This window comes from Euleptes europaea, chromosome 3, assembly GCF_029931775.1.
Source record: "Euleptes europaea isolate rEulEur1 chromosome 3, rEulEur1.hap1, whole genome shotgun sequence".
NCBI classification, from domain to species: Eukaryota; Metazoa; Chordata; class Lepidosauria; order Squamata; family Sphaerodactylidae; genus Euleptes; species Euleptes europaea.
The window spans coordinates 27,921,318-27,941,639 of NC_079314.1; the positions used below are offsets into that span (position 1 = coordinate 27,921,318).

The 20,322-nt window shown below is 47.0% G+C and overlaps 1 protein-coding gene across 1 annotated transcript in view; it reads left to right on the forward strand.

Moving 5' to 3' along the window:
* Positions 1–2,325, forward strand: part of LOC130475165 (uncharacterized) — a 33,021-nt gene extending 30,696 nt beyond the window's left edge. Inside the window, exons 14-15 of the mRNA XM_056846903.1 lie at positions 165–371; positions 2,022–2,325. Of these exons, the coding sequence (XP_056702881.1) occupies positions 165–371; positions 2,022–2,309 (495 nt within the window). The 3' untranslated portion in view covers positions 2,310–2,325. The remainder of the gene's footprint in view (positions 1–164; positions 372–2,021) is intronic.
* The last annotated feature ends 17,997 nt before the right edge of the window (positions 2,326–20,322 follow it).

The following is a 20,322-nucleotide window of genomic DNA, read 5'->3' on the forward strand; positions in this document are numbered from 1 at the left end:
CTACAACATCGTGGGGCATCCCCAGAGCCGCTGTATTTTCTTGTTTGGCTCTTAAGATTTGGTCTGGCTGTTGCCTGGATCTTGCACCCTTCCCATCATGCCCCTCCTGCCTGCCAGGGCCTCTCCTCTGCCTCTTACATTCACCTTTTCACGCCCACCTGCAGGTGCCCCCAATTGAAAACTACACAATGGCTGGCCGGACATATCGCTACTACGGGAATGAGGCTCCGCTGTACCCCTTCGGCTACGGGTTGTCATTTACCAACTTCCGCTACAGCAATCTGGTCACAGATGCCGATGTTGTGCCTGTTTGCGGCAACCTCAGCGTCTCCGTGGTAGTGGAAAATGTCGGCACCAGAGATGGCGACGAGGTGAGGCATCAGAGGTGGTTTGCATACATACCTACAGCAGGATTGGTGGGATTTATTCATCTAGATATTTACCCCCTGATTTTCTCCCCGCAATGGGGACCCAGAGGGGCTTACAACATCGGTCTCCCCTCTTCCGTTTAATCCTGTGGGGTAGGTTAGGCTGAGAGTGTGTGACAGGCCCAAGTCTCCCAGCAAGCATCCACGGCAGAGTAAAGATTTGAACCTGGGTCTCCCGGATCCTAGTCCAACGCTAACCATTGCACCATGCTGGGAACAGCTGCAGTGAGGAACAGAACCCAGATCAGAGTTTGACAGTTGAGGGCAGAGGGAGCTGGGGACTAGCCTGTATCTGTCGATAAAATCAAGAAACTGAAGTACTCTTTAGTTTCTTAGGAGGTGCGCAGTGAGTTTTGCTGATTTCCCTCGACAGCTCCAGCCCACAGAGATCCCAAAAAATTTAGTTTTGCAACATGGTGGGATTCTAAAGTGGGAGGAGAGAACTGGTCAGAATTTCCACCTGTTCTTACAAAAACTTCGCATTCTTCAGTTTTTTTTAACATAGTTTCAGGACACTGATAGCTCCGGCTGTGTGTGTGTGTGTTTGTGTACCACTGTTCTACTCAAGTGTGGCTAAATCAATGACTGCAGTATTGAATCCATAACTCAGCTTTCCGGAAAATTCAGCATTGATGTTGTTTTGTTTTATTTTTTGAAAAATAAGCTTCTGGCTCTGATGGGTACCAAGACCTTTTGGAAAGTGAATGAGTAATTCCTAGTGAAATACCAGGAACTCACAGACCTGATGACTGAATATAACTTGCAAGAATCAGCACAGGGGTTTCCATGCCCTTTTTCTCTCTTTATGACAAGTAAAAGTAGAATAAATAATGCAAAGTAAGAGATTTGGGGCATATTTGGCATAATTTATATGGGTTCCTGTGTACAGAATTGTAATATTTATTTTTTTAAAGCACATACAGGGAATGCACACAGACCAGGATGTAACCAAACACCCGATAGAGCAGGAGTGTCAAACTCAATCGTTACAAGGGCCAGATATGACATAAATGTCACTTTGTCGGGCCGGGCCATGCCTCGCCGGCCCAGATTGAGAGTGGGAGAGGTGGCTGGCTCTCGGGCTGCATAAGAGCTCTCTAGGGGCTGGATCCAGCCCTTGGCCCTTATGTTTGGCACCCCTGTGATAGAGGTTTAAAAACAAGGTAGGGATGATGGGGCAGTGGTAAAACTAGGCCGTTTATTTGCTAAATTTAAAGACTCGCACAGTTCTCACCTCCATCACTACTGGCTCTGACAGAATCCACAAGGCTTCTGGGAAAGGTAAAAAAAGTAATTGGGTCCGCTTTATGCATCACAAAGCAAAGTCTTATCCCCTCACTAATAAGAAATCCATCTGATCCAAGCCAGAGAGGGGGCAAGGAAAAGGTCAGCCAGGAAAAGGTAAGGGGTGTGGCCATTTTGGAACTGGTTGCGAGGGTTTAGAAAGGGTGGTGCCTCCTGCGGCTTTGGTATTCTTAATATCCGGTAGAAAGGGGGCATGGTTTCCAAATAGCGCCATGGCTGCCACATGGAGACAAGCAGGAAGGCGAGTCTTGACCTTTTCTCCCCCTTAACATCTCCTTCTCTCTCCAGGTGGTGCAGCTCTACCTTTGCTGGGGGAAGGCGTCCGTACCGGTGCCTCGCTGGCAGCTGGTTGGTTTTCACCGGGTGGCAGTGCCAGTGGGACGTGCGGTGAAGGTGCCCTTCCATTTATCTTACCAGCAGAGAGCAGTGTGGTCCGGCCAGTGGCTGGTGGAGCCTGGCACCTTCACCCTGTTTGCCGGGGGGCAGCAACCCTTCCAGGAAACCTCTGCCTCTTCTAACGTCCTGCAAGCTAGTTTTATCGTATCCGGGAGCGCTCGGGGAACCAGCCAGTGCTAGTAACTGGGACTGAGGAGGAGCATTCTGTCGGGTATCTCATCTGGCCAACAAAAAGTACAAAACAAGTATTCGGATTACGCAAAGCACAGGGATATCTTTGCGTGGGAAGAAGCAGATATACTGTGAAACATTACAAATTCCAGGACCTGTTCGTTCATCTATGCTTTCAGGCTGTTTTTGTTCGTTTGTTTTGGGGCCAAGCGAGCAGTGTGAAAGTCAGTGGTTTGTGTCATGGCAGGGTCCAGAAGTCATTGAATCTGGGATCCTTGCCCCTGACGTGGGCAAGAAGGCTCAGGGAGAATTAAAGATTGTTTTCCAAGATAAGAAATATTCATACCTGGGTTATTTTTGAAAAACTCTTCGTGCCTTTGATTGCTTTTAACAAAATTTAATTTTAAATAAAAGGTTCACGTAGTTGTGAGAAGAGAGTTCTTGAAAGAGGAGGGTGGATTTGCTTGTACCTGGAGGCACGACCTGTATCTACAAGGCAGCCAAAATTCATTTTCCCATTGCTGGACAGAAAGGGGTATGGCAGCGAGATCCCCAACACAGAAGCACAGCAGCCTTGCAAAGCTCTTGTTCCCAAGATTCTTTGTGGAAAGTTGTGCCAGAGGAACTGAAATAAAACATACCAGTTTGCAGTGAAGTTTTGAGTTTGACTGCTCTCCTAAATCACTGTGCATTAGACCACATCTGAACCACCACCCCCATTGTTCTCACGTCTGCTTCCACAGCCCTCCTTCCAGGGGAGGGAGCCCAGGTAGATTCAACCCAGGTGATGGAAAGGGCCATGAAGAATATAAGGTGGCTCTTGTCACTGTTTTGTGGTTAGAGGGGCCGTGGCTCAGTGGTAGAGCATTTGCTTGGCATGCATTCAGAAGGTCCCAGGCTCAATCTCTGGCATCTCCAGTTAAAGGGACTAGGCAAGTGGGTGATGTGAAAGACCTCTGCCTGAGACCCTGGAGAGCCGCTGCCGGTCTGAGTAGACAATACTGACTTTGATGGACCAAGGGTCTGATTCAGTATAAGGCAGTTTCATGTGTTCATGTGAGATATCCTTGCAGTGCTTGCTTGTATTCACAAGGAGGAGCCCTTCTCCCAACCCTTCTGCCTTATCCCTACATGCTTACAACCTTCCCACATGTACACACTTTTTGGGTTTTTTTTGCTGAAGGATCCCTCTGACAAAGAAGGGCATGGGTGGAGAATCAAATCCACAAAATGTCCTGCCCACAACATTGGCCAGATCTCATTTTCAATCTTTTTGCATTGGGGGAGGTCACAATGTGTGTGTGGGGGGGAACAGTTTGCTCTGCCTCAGGAATGTAGGATTACTTGGTTATTAACCCCGCAACCGCATTAAATGTGCTTATTTACTTCACTTATACTCCATTTTTCTCCCCAGTGAGGACCCAAAGTGGTTTACATTTCCCACGTTTCCATTTTATCCTCACAACAACCCTGTGAGGTAGTCTAGGCCAGTGGTCGGCAAACCGCGGCTCCCGAGCCGCATGCGGCTCTTTGGCCCATTGAGTGCGGCTCCTCCGCATCCCTGCGCCCAGCCAGGCAGAGGCGCTGCGCTCCCGCCGGGCTCAGCGTGCCCCAGGCGGGAGGAGCCAGCAGGCGAGCGGGAGGCGGCGCCCCCTCCCCCAGCCTCACCTCCTCTCTCTCTCTCTCTCTCTCTCTCTCTCTCTCTCTCTCCCCCCCCCCGGCGGGGAGGGATCAGAGGTGGCGGGGAGAGGCGGCGGCCGCCCGCCCAGGCTGCTGCTGCAAGGGGGGGAGAGGCAGGCTCCGCCTCGCGATGGGCCGTCTCGAGGCTGGTGGGGCTCCACCTGCCCAGCTGTTAGGCGGGGTGTGCCAGGCTGTTTCCCTGCCCCGCCTCCTGCTTCCCCGGCTGCCCGCGCCTCTTTCCCGGACTGCTGTTCAGCTGGGAGCCCGCTCCCCTCGTCTGCAAGGGGTAGAAGAGTCGGCTGAGTCGTCGGTTTGTCGTCCCGCGTCGGCAGGTAAGTCTGCCGACTCGGGACAAAATCCTCATCCCTGGCTGAGCGTGGGTGGACGTTTGGCTGACCGGGGGGTGGGGGAGAGATAGCGGAGCCGGCTTCTTGGGAGGGGCCGTGGTTCGGGGGTCGGTGCGGACAGGCGAGACCTTCGCCCTGCCAGTGAATGGGAGATTTTGCCTTGGATTTGCCACTCAGATGCACATTTTCCCCATCCAGATTCTCAAAACTCTGCATGGGGGTTATTGGCCATTTGTGAATGGGAGGTTTTACCTTGGATTTGCCACTCAGATGCACAACTCAACAATAAGCCCCCCTGCAGAGTTTTGAGAATGCAGATGGGGAAAATGTACAGTGTTTGTCAGTCATTGTCATGATTTAATTTTATGGATACCTTACTTACTTTTTTCCCTCCTCAGAGGCCATGTCTACCCACTGGCTTTCTTGTCGGTAGACCTGGACTCCGAGGAGGGGAAAAAGTCCCCCTTCAGAGGCCTGGTCTACCAGTTGGCTTCTATGGGCCTCCGGAGGCCAGGTCTACTGCCAAGAAAGCCAATGGGTAGACCTGGCCTCCCAAAGTGGCTCAGCCGGAGGCCAGGTCTACCAATAGGCTTTTATGGCGGTAGACCAGGCCTCCAGACGAGGACTCCGGTCGGGGAGGGGGAAATGGCAGGAACTTACAATTTAATTTTTATCAATAAATAAGATCACTATTAAGTATGATATCAAGTTTTATTCAGTGTACCTATAGTTTAATTAAGACTTAAAGCTTTAATTAAAGTTTATTAAGTTAATAAACAGTGTACCTACTTATATAGTTTAAGTTTAAGAAATTTGGCTCTCAAAAGAAATATCAATCGTTGTACTGTTGATGTTTGGCTCTTTTGACTAATGAGTTTGCCGACCCCTGGTAGGCTGAGTGTACGACTGCCCCAAGGTCACCTAGCAATCTTCCGTGGCAGATGGGGGCTAGAACACCCTAGTCTCCCAGATCCTAGTCCAACAGTCTGGCCACTACACCATGCTAGAGATCAGTTGATCCTCCCAGTTAAATCGGATAAAGTGAGGCTGGAGGAAACAATATCTTAACTCTCCAGGCTACTGGGCATAACCAAGACCAGGAAGTATTCTGAGTGGAGTGGGGCTCTTTTCATCTTCCCCAAATCAAGAGAAAAGGGGCTGGGGTTCCCTCGAGAGTAATGAACGAAATAATGGCCGCATTTTCTTATGGTTGGGAGATCCTAAGAAATAAGGCGAGGAGAGCAGAACGTGACAGGTAAATGGGCATGTTGGTGCTAGAGAAGGTGTGTGTATTTTGCAAGGATTTTCATGGTGCTTCCCTAAAGGAATCAGGGCCACCCTGCTCTCCCAAGCAACCAAAGGGCATGCTGACAAGCATGCCACAACATTTTGCAGGATGTCAGAGCTATTGGGGTGCATCAACAGAGCATAACATCCAAATCACAAGATGTCATACAGGCCTCACCTGGAGTATTGGGTGCAGTTCTGGAGGCCTCAATTAAAAAAAGATGTGGACAGAATGGAGCGGGTGCAGAGGAGAGCGACGAGGATGATCAGGGGCCTGGAGACCAAGCCCTACGAGGAAAGGCTGAGGGAGTTGGGAATGTTTAGTCTGGAGAAGAGGAGGCTGAGGGGGGACATGATTGCTCTCTTTAAGTATTTGAAGGGCTGTCACTTACAGGAGGATAGGGAGCTGTTCTTGTTGGCAGCAGAGGATAGGGCTCGCGATAATGGGTTTAAACAGAGGGAGGAAAGGTACCGACTGGATATTAGGAAAAGGGTTTTTATGGTAAGAGTTGTTTGACAGTGGAATCAACTGCCTAGGGAGGTGGTGAGCTCTCCCTCACTGGCAGTCTTTAAGGAGAGGCTGGACAATCACTTGTCAGGGATGCTCTCTAGGCTGATCCTGCCTTGAGCAGGGGGTTGGACTAGATGGCCTGTATGACCCCTTCCGACTCCATGATTCTATCACCTCTGGTTTGCTTGTAGCAGCCAAGCCTTAGAGTACTTCACTCCATTCAAACTTCATAAAAGGTAGACGGCAAGCATTTGTTCTGTGATGAGGATAAGGGGGTGGAGGGTCTCATTCATAGGCTGCAGAGATACCTAAGCAAAAAAAAGTAGTGTCAGATTTCTACAACAATGAATGAATGAAATGTTTCATAGTCTGTTTCCTTTAAAGCCGATGAAATAAAACAGGACTCCAGTGGCACCTTAAAGACTACAAAATGTATGCCAGAGTAAGCTTTACTGCATCAGCACTCCCATCAGATGCATTTGACTATGGTGAATTTTCTTAATTATATTAAAAATTGAGTATGGGCAGGATGTTTACCAACATTCTTTAAATGTACTAATAGCAGCTAGATGAGGCTTTTTGCCAGATATTGGAGAACACACAAGCAGAAATTAGAATGATTAATGGAGTAAATGAAAACCATCCAATTAACTTTTATGAATAGCTTGCTTTTCAGTACTAAGATTCTTAATGCCAAATGCACTTAGAACAAACCCATTAAAAAAAAAAAAAGAAGTCAAAATCATGCTGCAGCCAAAACTAACTAAAACCGGAAACACACTTGCAACATGAAGCTTGTTCAAATAAATCTTTGAAGCCTGTATGAAAAGAGCCTGAGTCCTGATTCTGGTAACGTGGTGGGTAGGAGGTGCCACATTTTGGTGGCTGCCACCCAGAATACTGCTTCTGCAATAGCCAGAGGCCCCTAATAGATAGTGAGATCGCTATTAAGGTTGACAAATTGTAAGCAGATAAATAAATGCCATGTACAACAAAAGGAATGTCACAACGAATGATCCAGTTCTGCATTGGGCACGTGGCCCTTTCCAACATTCTGTCGTAGAAATATCACACACACGACACCTGCAAAGATTTCAGCAAGGTAAAGGAGGATATAAATAAACTATTGGACCTAACCCCAGGATACTATAGGTTTTTGGGAACTTAATAACAGATTCTTGCTTGCTTGCTGTGGCACTCAACCTGTTTCTTCTGGAGAATGATTGGTCCTCATCGGATTTTCTTTTTTAAAGGGGGAGAGGATTCTTTCCAGTTAATGTATGAAAATCACATTTGCCACATACTTTGGATCCCTTTGCATTATGTAGACACCCCTACCTTATCTGTGGGTTGCCTGTTGTTGTTTTTTGCTGTTCCCATAATCAGCATGAGCCACCTACTTTACTATTAGATATAGTCATTATTGTCGAAGGCTTTCACGGTCAGAGTTCATTGGTTCTTGTAGGTTATCCGGGCTGTGTGACCGTGGTCTTGGTATTTTCTTTCCTGACGTTTCACCAGCAGCTGTGGCAGGCATCTTCAGAGGAGCAACACTGAAGGACAGTGTCTCTCAGTGTCAAGTGTGTAGGAAGTGTAATATATAGTCAGAAAGGGGTTGGGTTTGAGCTGACAATGACTCAACTCAAACCCAACCCCTTTCTGACTATATATTACTCTTCCTACACACTTGACACTGAGAGACACTGTCCTTCAGTGTTACTCCTCTGAAGATGCCTGCCACAGCTGCTGGCAAAACGTCAGGAAAGAAAATACCAAGACCACGGTCACACAGCCCGGATAACCTACAAGAACCATAGTCATTATTGTTATTATTATTATAATCTGAGAGATTTGTCCACCTCTCCCTCTCTCCCTCCTTCTCTCTCTCCCCCTCTCTCCCTCCCACCGCCAAGTCACATCTGACTTATGGAAACCCGTGGTGGGGTTTTCAAGGCGTTTCAAGAGACGTTTCGAGGTGGTTTGCCATTGCCTATCTCTGCGTCACGACCCTGGGATTCTTCGTAGGTCTCCTATCCAAATACTTACCAGGGTCCAGCCTGCTTAGCTTCTGAGATCTGATGAGATCAGGCCAGCCTGAGCTATCCAGGTCAGAATCTGTCTGTCTCTCTTTCTCACACACATAAAAGCAATATACAACTGAAAACTGTACCCGAATGATTTCTGTGGTGGCATCTGTCTCTAGACAGCCATGGCAGAATTTAGGACACCAACTTGCATACCCCCTGGGTGTCAGGCAGCCACAGTAAAGCCTTGGATTTGCTCAAAGACAAAAGCCAATACAGGTCATAGCTATGACTGCAATAGTTTGATTTCCAGTTTTGTATGGCATTAGGGTTTGATGGGGAGGGAAGAGAGAGCAGGCAACTTCCCTCTTCAGCCCAAGTCTAGTCAGGCTCAGCTGTTTCCACCACAGCAACCGATCTCCCATAATGGCTTGGGCATAATGATGCAGAATCAGGGGAAAATTGATGTGCTGCTGCAAAAAGATGGGCACGCTCAGGGCTGAATCTCACCTCAGATAGGTGTGTGTCAAGGAGCTTGCAGGTTGGATCATGCAAGACACCACCTTGGGAAGAAACCTTTGCCTCCAGCAGTGGAAAGAGAGATGACGTCGCAGTGCGGGCAGCGGCATGACCCCAGGGATTATGATGATCTAGCAAAATGCGCTTTGTGCTGACGGGTGTGTATGTGAGTGAAGTGATGGTATCGCTTTACTCTGCTCTGGTTAGACCTCAGTTTTGGGCACCACAATTTAAGAAAGATGTAGACAAGCTGGAACATGTCCAGAAAAGGTTTAGCTGCCCATTTCCACACATTAAACTACCATTCAAGGGTCAGGACATTTTTCTCCAGGCCTGTTGGTAACCCTAAATGACACACCAGAGCCAACCTAAATGCTGTTGAGGAACACATGGATCAATTATGTCTCCGTCTCACAGTCACTAGTCATTATTCTGTCTGGACATAGGGTAGTTATTGTTCTATATGTCCAGCTTCCATGCCGCTTAAAAAACAAACTGGTCCTGATTCTACTCCTTTCTGCTCCTGCATCTTTAATGCAAAGAAATAACCACCACGAGGCCACCAAGTATACAGAAGAACCTAAATAACAATTCTAAAATGCAATCCCAAAATATCAGTGCACAACTTTATAAAAATTCTACTAAGGTTAACATTACAGATGCCATTCAAAACCACATAGAATACTCCATGAATCCTTCATATATATAGTCTAATTCAAGTCCAACGTGCGTGAAAAGACACTGGTTGCAACGATCCTGATTGAAAATTGGAGATAGAATTGAAGGTGAAGGTCACAAGCTGAAGATGACACCCCGGAATTCAGTCGTTTCGCGTAGTGGACTGTATCCACTAGGAAGGAGTTGTGTATGCATAAAACATCTTCCCTGGAATTCACAGCGTAAATTTAATGCATCTTTAATGACAGCCTTGATAGCCAGACAGTTTAGAAGGTGACACTTTTCCCACTAGGAAAATCTTCCCGCTACTAAATTTCTGTCAGGCTGCTGTCAAAAGCACAAAGGCAAATGCAGAAAGAAAGAAAGAAAGAAAGAAAGAAAGAAAGAAAGAAAGAAAGAAAGAAAGAAAGAAAGAAAGAAAGAAAGAAAGAAAGAAAGAAAGAAAGCTGGCAACCACAAATATATTTCCTTCAATAAGTGGTCTAGTATTGGCCAAGGTAAGGCACAAAGCCTATTGCTAGTGCTGTGATGAGGAGTCTGATATTTCTTCAGCCCCCTCGGCTGAGGGGCTGGTTGTAGGGCCAAGCTAGAGGAGAAACAAAAAATTCCAGCAATAGGATCTTGATAGGATTTATTAAAATGTGGAGCTAGGGTTCCCAAGTCCGAGTGACGAAGTTCTTAGAGATTTGGGGGGAGCCTGAAGAGGGTGAGGTTTGGGGAGGGAAGGGACCTCAGCAGGATGTAATGCCATAAAGTCCACCCTTCAAACCAACCATTTTCTCCAGGGGAACTGACCTCCATAGTCTGGTGATCAAAATGTAGTTCTGGGAGATCTCCAGACCCCACCAGGAGGTTTCCACTCTAGATGGAGCTACTAATTAGCTTTTTTTTTAAAGCCAGGGAATGTCCTTGAGGGCCATCTGTCATTCAACCTACTTTGGCCCTGATTGGGTCTCAGCACATCCAGGCACATGTTGTAACAGGGAAGTGTATGATTTCTATTAAGGCACATTTTTTTTTAGCCAGTCCTGATCCTGTGCCTTTAAAAGCAGCAGAAACAGAGAGAGAATCGTCACACAAGCCCCCACTGTCTGTGTCAAAGCTACCGGTAGGATGACCACCGGCTGTGTCAGGACAGTGCCCGGAAGCAGCCGGTGGACGGGATTTATACAATGACCAGAGAACTGATCAATAGTTCTTTTCCCCCCTGTAGATTGAGTTCCTGCCCTGCCTCATCTCGGAAGCGATTGCCCTCCTGAGTCTTATGGAAAAATCTATGAGTTAATTATGATATAGCTCCAGGACATCACGTGAGAGGCAGAGCCAGGGCTATGAGGCAAGGTCAGCCCAGCCTGAGATGTGGGAAGTTAATGTGCAGGTCCTGTGTGTGTGAGCCATACTGCACGGTATGCAGGAGCGAGGGTGGCCAGAAACCGTAACCAGGAAGAGCCCCAACGCATTTAAGGGCTGCGCTGAATTTTACCAGATGTAGATTCTTACTTCACCTTAGCTCTGCGATAGGGGAACGTGTGTCTGGCAGCATTCTCTAAATGAAATACATTCAGCCCATTCCTGAGGGGAAGGGCTGAGCTGGTGGATTCAGTCTCCTCTAGGGTTGCCAACCTCCAGGTAGTAGCTGGAGATCTCCTGCTATTACAACTGATCTCCAGCCGATAGAGATCAGTTCGCCTGGAGAAAATGGCTGCTTTGGCAATTAGACTCTATGGCATTGAAGTCCCTCCCCAAGCCCCACCCTCCTCAGGCTCCACCCCAAAAACATCCCGCCGGTGGTGAAGAGGGACCTGGTGAGGGCCTCACATCAAGGTGAGGGCAAAGGGGGTATTCCTGGCCTGAAACGGCTTAGGAGGCCGCCTAAAGGGGGCTCCTCTTCTAGACCACCCCGGAAATGCCCCCTGGGAAAATGGTGCATGGGAGTGCGCCATCAGGACGCCATCAGGAGGCTGAGCTGGTGTCCCAGGGCAGCACAGGGAGGGCGGTGTTAGAGGCCTGACGCCGGCGTCTGTGCCAGTCTTGCCGGCGCAAGGGGCACGGATGCCGGCGCGGCCCCCTGCGCTCCTCCTAAAGACTTTCAGCCCTCAAAGTCAGGAATGGGCTGTACAATTAGAGGCATACAGGGTACGTGGCGTTCAATATATTATTGGGGGAGTTAGTTGTCGTAATGTTTGTTTTTTTTTATTTGCTTTATTTACAATCCACCTTTCTAAGATTCAAGGCAGATTACCCCATGACCAACAGTGCAATAAGGGCGGTATAATGTAATTAAAAGGCAGATTACACAATTAAAAGCAAAGCCAATAAGGGCAATGAACAAACACAATGACGCCAGTTTATAAAGTTAAGAACAAAGCGTTCTAAACTGTATATAATGAATAATGCCACCTCTGCTTAAAATTCCACAAACATTACTACAGCCCTATTTTTAAACTCTTGCCCAAACCAAAAATAAAATACTTTACTGGACCCCAATTTACCTCAAAGAAATTTTTTTGAAAGCCCTGAGAGTTGCATTCAGCATGACACTGGATAACACAGAAAAAAGTCAACCCTTTATTAAGTATTTCGTTTTGACAGTAAAAGGATAGAACCAGAGAGAAAATGTAATTTTGTCTTTTTCACCCTGTACTGTATGTTCATTTCAGTTTCCCATTCAATGCAGTTGGGGTGTAAATGACCCGAACACCATTAGAATCTACCTACTGATTTAAATAGAAATTTACAAGGGGAGGGAGAGACACATCACAGATCAACTGACCCCATTAAGGTTGAGAAATGTGTAGAATCTGGAGCTATACAAAGTTGAAAACAATGTTTTATCACACACACACACCAATTTCTACTGGCTAGTCCGATGCCAATTTTTAATGCAAAGGGTTGGATCCAGTGATCCATCAGAAGAAAATGGCGATGGTTGCAGGTTTTCCCACTGTCCTCTTCCCCAACAGTCAGGGAGTGGCCATGGCTCAATGGCAGAATATCTGCTTTGCACATAGAAGGTCCTAGGTTCAATTCCTGGCATCTCCAGATCAGGTAGTAGTTGATGTGAGAGACCTCTGCTGAAAACCCTGGAGAGTTAAACTACTGGGACCTCCATGGAGTAATAGCCAAGAAAGAAGATAAGGCAAAATTACACTTAGGGGACTAGTTCTTGTACTTCTTGAAGTGTGACCCTCTTCTAAATCCACTGTACTTTGTATTTTATTTTTCTGTATTAGCATTATATATAGTATTACTGAGCAACACTGAACAACCTACTTATGCCCTGGCAAAGCCAAACTTTCCATAAAGCCTCCCAGATTCTCTTCACTCTTTTCCTCTCTCCTGGCCTCGCGACCCACCTGTGAAAAGGTTCTAGGGTTGCCAACCTCTAGGTGGTGCCTGGAGATCTCCCAGTATTACAACTCATCTCTGCAGATTAGTCCCCCTGGAGAAAATGGCTGCTTTGGAGGGTAGACTATGGCATTGTACCCTGCTGAGGTCCCTCCTCAAACCCAGCTCTCCCCAGGCTCCACCCCCCAAAATCTCCAGGTATTTCCCCACCCAGAGCTAGCAACCTCTGACCCACATTTTGGGTCCCGACCCACAGCTAAAGAACCACTGATCAAGAGCTTTGAGAGAACAGGAACCAACCATGCATGGTGGGAAGGAAGAAAGGGGCTGGAGAAGAGATGGAGGCGCTGAGGCCACATGGGTACCAGATCAAGAGGCTAGACGGTGGTGAGGGAACTTTGCTAGTTCATAGTTCCATCTCTCCTTGCAAGCACTGTGACCTTGATATCCCAAATGGGTAACCAGGCCAGGAAGGGGACAGAGAGAGAAGAAAAATTCCACTCATTGCATGGAACAAATCAGCTCTTCAGCTATAGACTTCTACTTTGAAGAATCGTGAAACTCATACCAGGGAACCACTGTGTATGTGTTGGATATTGGAGACAGATGAAAATTCCAGATGTCAGGAAGGAGCTAGGCAAAGTGCTGGAATATGCTTACTTCATTGGGTGAAATAACCAACTATATTTGTGTGAAGGGGGGGAGACAGAAAAAATTGAAAGTTTTTACTAGACATCGAGTACCTTTTATTTAAATTTTAACACAACTGTTGTACATTCTGATACACAACAAGGTTTTAAGACATGACCAATTCAGCTGGTAAGGAATTTAGCATGTTATGAGCTTAGGTAGTGAGATTTTGGATAAATGTAATTTAAAAAGAGGATTTAGAACATAAATTTCAGTGGGGTCAAACTGCTCTCTGGATGTATGTGGGAGAAGTCCCATTATCAAAGCAACACAGCAAAAAAAAAAAAAAAACCCCAAAAAAGAAACCATCAACATGGGTAGACTTTTTTTTGGTCAGGAGCTCCCCCCATCTCCTTAAAATGGTACAGATCCCTTTCACCTGTGCGCTGAGTAGAGTAGGGCCCATCTATTTCAGGGTAATTGGGTTTCACTCTGACCTGCTTCTCTGCCTACAACATTCTCCTGGCACTGAGTCAGGCAAGCAGACAGACCGGATAAAATTTCACGGGAAATCTTTGCTCCAAAGCACACATCGATTGGGAAGGACTCCTGCGACCTGTGAGCAGGAACCGGGCAGACTGACTGTTTGAATTGTTTGACCCCCAAAACGCAAGAGGTGCATGCAGACCTTTAGAATCGCACCTGTGCAGTGCACACAAATGTTAAAGGCACAAAGTAGGGTTGCCAACAGGCCTGGAGAAAGAAAAAGTCCTGTCTCTTGAATACAGACTTAATGTGTGGAAATGGACAGCTGAAGCTTTTCAGGGCACCAAAGTCACTAACCTCACCTAGTGAATAACATCCCATTCAGCCTCCATTAAAGGGACAGGACATTTCTTCCCTCTGAACAGCGAGCAATCTTATACAAAACCCCTGCAAAGAAAAAAGAGGGAAGCTATGTAACCGTTTTTGTGCCTCTCCTTATGCTTTCTCATCAGTTCAGGAGTTTTTGTGCTCTAATAAACAAGCCTAGCACCAAATATTAGGGATTCTAGTTGGGTATACCATGGCTGGGTATAGGATACATCGTACATAGGTAGGGTGCCACATAGGAATGCCAGGTCCCTCTTTGCCACTGGCGGGAGGTATTTGGGGCGGAGCCTGAGGAGGTCATAGCTTGGAGAGGGGAGGGACCTCAATGCCATAGAGTCTAATTGCCAAAGCAGCCATTTTCTCCAGGTGAACTGATCTCTATCGGCTGGAGATCAGTTGTAATAGCAGGAGATCTCCAGATAGTACCTGGAGGTTGGCAACCCTAGTGCCACATTTTTTTTCACCTCTGCTCTCCTACCTTTAGCAAGAACATAAGACAAATAAATTGAACAGGTGATACTTTTTCCTGATGATGGGGAAAGCCTTAGCCCCTAGATTTTATTTGAAAATACATTTCAGTGGGACCAGAGAAGGACCACTAAACTGATGGCAGCCCTCAACTCTACACAGCAACCAAATCCTCTGTCTGCAAAGCTTTTGAGCCTTGATTTAGAGTGAGCTGGCACCAGTCAGGGAGGGGTTATTGCCACCCTGCCGAAACCAGCTGCTGCTCTTCTGACAGCCAGAGACTCAAGCTCAGGTGCCAAGAAAAGGCAGGCACTGCAGTCAGCTTTTGGAGAGTAGCCCGGATCCTAAGCAATAAACTGCAGAGATAAAAAAGTCTGGTTGCCAATCTCCAGGTGGGATGAGGATATCTCCTGTAGGGTTGTCAGATAACCTCTTTGCCATCAGCGGGAGGTTTATGGTGTGGGACCTGAGGAGGGAGGGGTTTGGGGAGGGGAGGGACTTCATTGCCATAGAGTCCAATTGCCAAAGCTGCCATTTTCTCCAGATGAACTGATCTCTATTGGGTGGAGATCAATTGTAATAGCAGGAGATCTCCAGCTAATATCTGGAGGTTGGCAACCATAATCTCCTGGAATTACAAATGATCTACAGACTACAGAGATCAGTTCCCCTGGAGGAAATGGTTTCTTTGGAGGGTGGACTGTTTAGTCTCATACCGCACTGAGGTCCCTCCCCTCCCCAGATGGCAACCCTAGAATACAGGCAAAGCTTTCCCTATCGCTTTGAACTCTATGCCAGGGAAAGCAGCATATGCCAATCAGATCTACTCACAAAAGCAGGTGACTCTAGGAGATGCAGAGGCAGGCCTTGCTGTTCTAGGGCACCTAAAATGGGCTTCCTTGCCTAGCCCCATCCCAGTTGGTGTGGATTCTGTACCTGGAGAATGATCTGTGTCATGCGGATGACACACTCTTTTTGTTTCTCTCTGCTTCTGCTCAGAGGAACTCCCAGAGTGCGCCAGCTCATCTGTGCTCAGCCATGCCTTTCCTCTGAATCACTTCTGGGCACCTCCGCTTCTGGAGGTAGTGAAGACCTGTTTGGTTGACGTGTTTGGAAATTGTCCCAGCAGGCCATGAGGAAGTGCCTGTTGACAGAGAACTCCCCTGAGATTTCCACATTGGGAATAATGCTCTTTAGGGTTGCCAACCTCCAGGTCCTAGCTGGAGATTGCCTGCTGTTACAACTGATCTCCAGCAAGGGTTGCCGGGTCCCTCTTCACCACCGGCGGGAGATTTTTGGGGCGGAGCCTGATGAGGGCGGGGTTTGGGGAGGGGAGGGACTTCAATGCCATAGAGTCCAATTGCCCAAGCAGCCATTTTTCTCCAGGGGAACTGATCTCTATCAGCTGGAGATCAGATGAATTAGCAGATCTCCTGCTACTACCTGGCAGTTGGCAACCCTAATGCTCTTTGAAAGGGCATCTGTGCCACAAACTCACCAGGTGGCCTTGGTCATGCCTCTACCTTCACCGTTTCAGATGCTCTCCCATCTCCCGTATGAGGGTAATAGTACTGGCCTACCTTACATGATTGCTGTGAGTACAGTGAAGACTTATGATAGGATTTATACCTGCCATTGGATATCCTAAAGAGACTGGTTATTATTGAAATCCAGAAGAGGACTTTTGCCTTCTACTTTGCACCACAGAAATTGCTTTACACTTACCTTGTATTTTTGTATATATTTAGCAACGTAGTGGATAAGATTTCATGTTGTACACCTGTCCTTGTCTTTTTCATCACTGTCACTTATGATACCATTGCTATTTTGTATCCTGTCTACGTGCTTTTTTGTACCCATTCTCCCGTGCTAATAGAGTCCACTAAAGCAGCCATTTTCTCCAGGGGAACTGATCTCTGTCACTTGGATATCAGTTGTAATTCTGGGAGATCTCCAGGCCCCATCTGGAGGTACCTAATTGAAACACTAATGTTGTACATCAGCCCCCCGCCCCAATCTTTTTGAGCCTGTAGACGTATCTGAGATTCTGACACAGCATGGTGGGTGCAGCAACAAAAGGGTTGCCACAGGAGGCGGAGGCGCAGAATTATTGCCACAGCTTAACTTCAGTAACACAGTGTAGATCCTTGTGCCGTGGTGGCAGCTGCCGCCAAAGCAAGATTTCCAAAAACCTGCACAGCCAATCAGAAGACTTGCTGGGCACAAGCCCTACCTGGCCCCACCCACTTCCCACTTCCCCTGTTGTATATAAATGTATTGTTGGTTTGGGTTTTTGTGCTTCTCTGTCACAACTGACTTATTGCAACCCATGGAGTTTGCAAGGCAAGGGACGTTCAGAGGTGGTTTGCCATTGCCTGCCTCCACGTCACGACTCCTTGGTGGTCTCCCATCCAAATACTGACCAGGGCCAACCCTGCTGAACTTCTGAGATCTGATGAGATCAGGCTAGCCTGGGCCAGCCAGGTCAGAGCTATTGTTGTTTAGGGCTTTCAGATTGGAGGATGTGATATTTGGGCAGGCTTGAATCTGACTGTGGTGTAGCGGACAGGATGTTGTGCTTGACGCTGAGGAGATTTGGGTTCAAATTTCTGCTTGCCCACCGACGAGCTGAGGGTCGGCAGGCAAGCGTGCACACGCACCTGCCCACCGCAGCATGTCACTTCCGCTTTACCCCTGGAAGCGCCGCATCACAAGGGGCCTTTTACCACTCAAACTGGGAGTAAACCGGAAGTGATACGATCGTGTTGGCGTGGCCGTGCGCACGCGATTCGTGTGGTAAAAGGCCCATTGTGATGCGTTTACACCTGGAAGTGCTGCATCGCGAGGGGCCTTTTACCACTCAAACTGGGAGTTTGAATGGTAAAAGGCCCCTTATGATGCGGCACTTCTGGGTGTAATCTGAAAGTGATGCAATCACATCAGAGTGGCTGCGCGCACACGATCCGTGCCCAAAAACCTCCCGCCAGAGGAGAGGAGGGATCTAGCAACTCTAGAAGGGCATGATAAAAATATGGCAAACTGTCTATAGATAGATATTATTAAATGAAACCCAGAAGACAGGCCTCTTGTGGCACATCAAAAACGAATGGATGTATTATGGCCTAACTTAGCCCATAAGAGCATCCGCCACAAGGACTCTGTTCTTCTTTACAGTGCCACAAGACTCCTCCTTGGGTTTTGCAGTAGGGTTGCCAGGTCCCTCTAAGCCACTGGCAGAATGTTTTGGGGCAGCCATTTTCTCCATGGGAACTGATCTCTATCGGCTGGAGATCAGTTGTAATAGCAGGAGATCTCCAGCTAGTACCTGGAGGTTGGCAACCCTATTTTGCAGCCACAGAACTCCTGGCTGCCCTTCTTAAACTAGGCCCTAGAGTTTGCCTCTTCTGCTGCTGGCAGTTCCCTGCACAGGCAAGCTATCCAATCTTATCTGCCCCACTAGCACATGTCATCCCCCCTTAATCATACCCCAGAAGCATTGTCCTGCGAGGTTCTCTCTTCCATTACGCAGGGACATTAAGTGTCTTTAAAAAAACCCTTCAGTTTTTCCTGCAAGGGAGGAAATTGGGGGGCAGTTTTAAAAAAGAGAAAGGATGAAGGGAAGGGAAACAGCAAGTGCGCCTTTTGGATCACAGGTGTTTTGCTGGGCTCCTCCAAGAGTTTGCGTTTGTTTTCTTCTTGAGGCAGAAAGTAATTTTCCTGTCGAGATCACAGATCTTAGGCCAGGTTAGGCTATGTGTGCATGCGTGTGTAAATCCTGGGATATAAACATCCCCTTAAAACCGAAGCTATTATCAGTTCCAGGAGGACTAAGTTACTCCTGAGAGTGGGAGAAGACATCATGCCTTGTTTTTACATCATCTCCCCTCATCAGGCTTGCTGGTTGTTCTGGGTCTGAAAATGAATTATTGGAGCTGCCATCCCTGCTCTATCTGCCCCCCCCCCAAGTATTTAGAGCATGCGCTGATTGTGTGTACAGTGAGAAATATTTGTCTTCTTGCGTAACAACAGAGCTGGGGATCGTCAGCTGAAATTGCTTGGCCATTGGAAAGGAAAATTATTCCCGCAACGTATAAATAACGTACAGAATTGGCTACTGCTAGCTCAAATACATAAAGGGGGGTGAGACGAATGCATGGAGGATAGGTCTCTTGGTGGCTGTTACCCGTGATAGATTAATGGAGCCTCCATAATCGGAGGCAGTTTACCAGTCAATACAGCTGTTGAATGCTTCTGATTAGCAATTGCTGGAAACAGATTGCTGGGCTACATTAATCTTTGATCCAGCAGAGCTCTTGCGCTCTGACCCACCCAGAGTTAAGGCTCATCTCTTCTAGTTCACAACTGTAGCTCTTCTGTGAACTATAGGTTGCCAGGTCCTTCTTCGCTACCTGAGGGAGGTTTTAGGGGCGAAGCCTGAGGAAGGCGGGGTTTGGGGAGGGACTTCAGTGCCATAGAGTCCAATTGCCAAAGCAGCCATTTTCTCCAGGGGGACTGATCTCTATCGGCTGGAGATCAGTTGTAATAGCAGGAGATCGCCAGCTACTACCTGGAGGTTGGCAACCCTAGTGAACTAACTGGGCAAATTGATTTCTCTAAGGGAGCAAGCCTAAGCAGGTCTACTCAGAAGTAAGTGCCATGATTTTCAATAGGGCTTACTTCCAGCAGTAACTTAATAGTGCCAGAGTTATACCCTTCTAAGTCCTTTGGATTTCACTCTACGTAGGACTGCACTGTTGGTTTCCCTGTGGTAATACAGGAACACTTAGAGGCTACCCCACAGGGTAGTGGTGAGGATAAACAAAATAAATGAAAAACTGAAATAAAACTAAAAATGAGGATTATGAAGTGATTTGCTGTGATTTAATATCACAGAATGCCGCTTTTTTTTTTTTTGGCCATGCAATTGACACACTACTTAATGTGGTTATTCAACTTAAAACCCATAGAGCATTTTTTATATTCAGAATAGGGTATAAAGGATTCATAATATCAATGCTACTGCCCACAAAGTCTTTGGATAGGATAAGCTATAAATACAATTAGGTAGATGAATCGACTCAGGAAGCAATCCTAACAGGTCTACTCAGAAATAAGTCCCATTTTATTCAACTGGGCTTCCTTCCAGGAAACTGCAGCTTCAATCACTAGGGTTAACTGTCCTGGCCATTTAGCGCGGGGGGGGGGGGGGCTGGGCCAATCCTCCTTAGCAACTGAGATATGACAAGATCAGGCTAAGTTGGGTTATCCACATTAAGGCATCCTTTTCTACAAGACCCCATTTAAAAGAAATTCTAGATCTGCTGGACCAAACAGCCGGTGGACAATTAATATAAGCTGTTTTACCCTGCTGGGGAGGGGGGAAATGTGAAGGGTTGAGATAAAGTCGGCTTTACATCAATTGGTATGAAAAACTTCTTCTGGGTTGTGTGCAAGAGTACTCAGTATATCCTCAGAGATATTATTATCATGCTCAGAGATGCTATGTTCTAAAATCCATTAATAAACACAGAAGCTCATTTCCCTGTGTTGTATTATTCTGTTACAGCGTCTATATTTTATTTATGTTTTTGCTCTTGGTTGTGCCACATTTTCCTGGGATTTTTAAAATGCTTTAAAATTATAATAATAAAACAAAC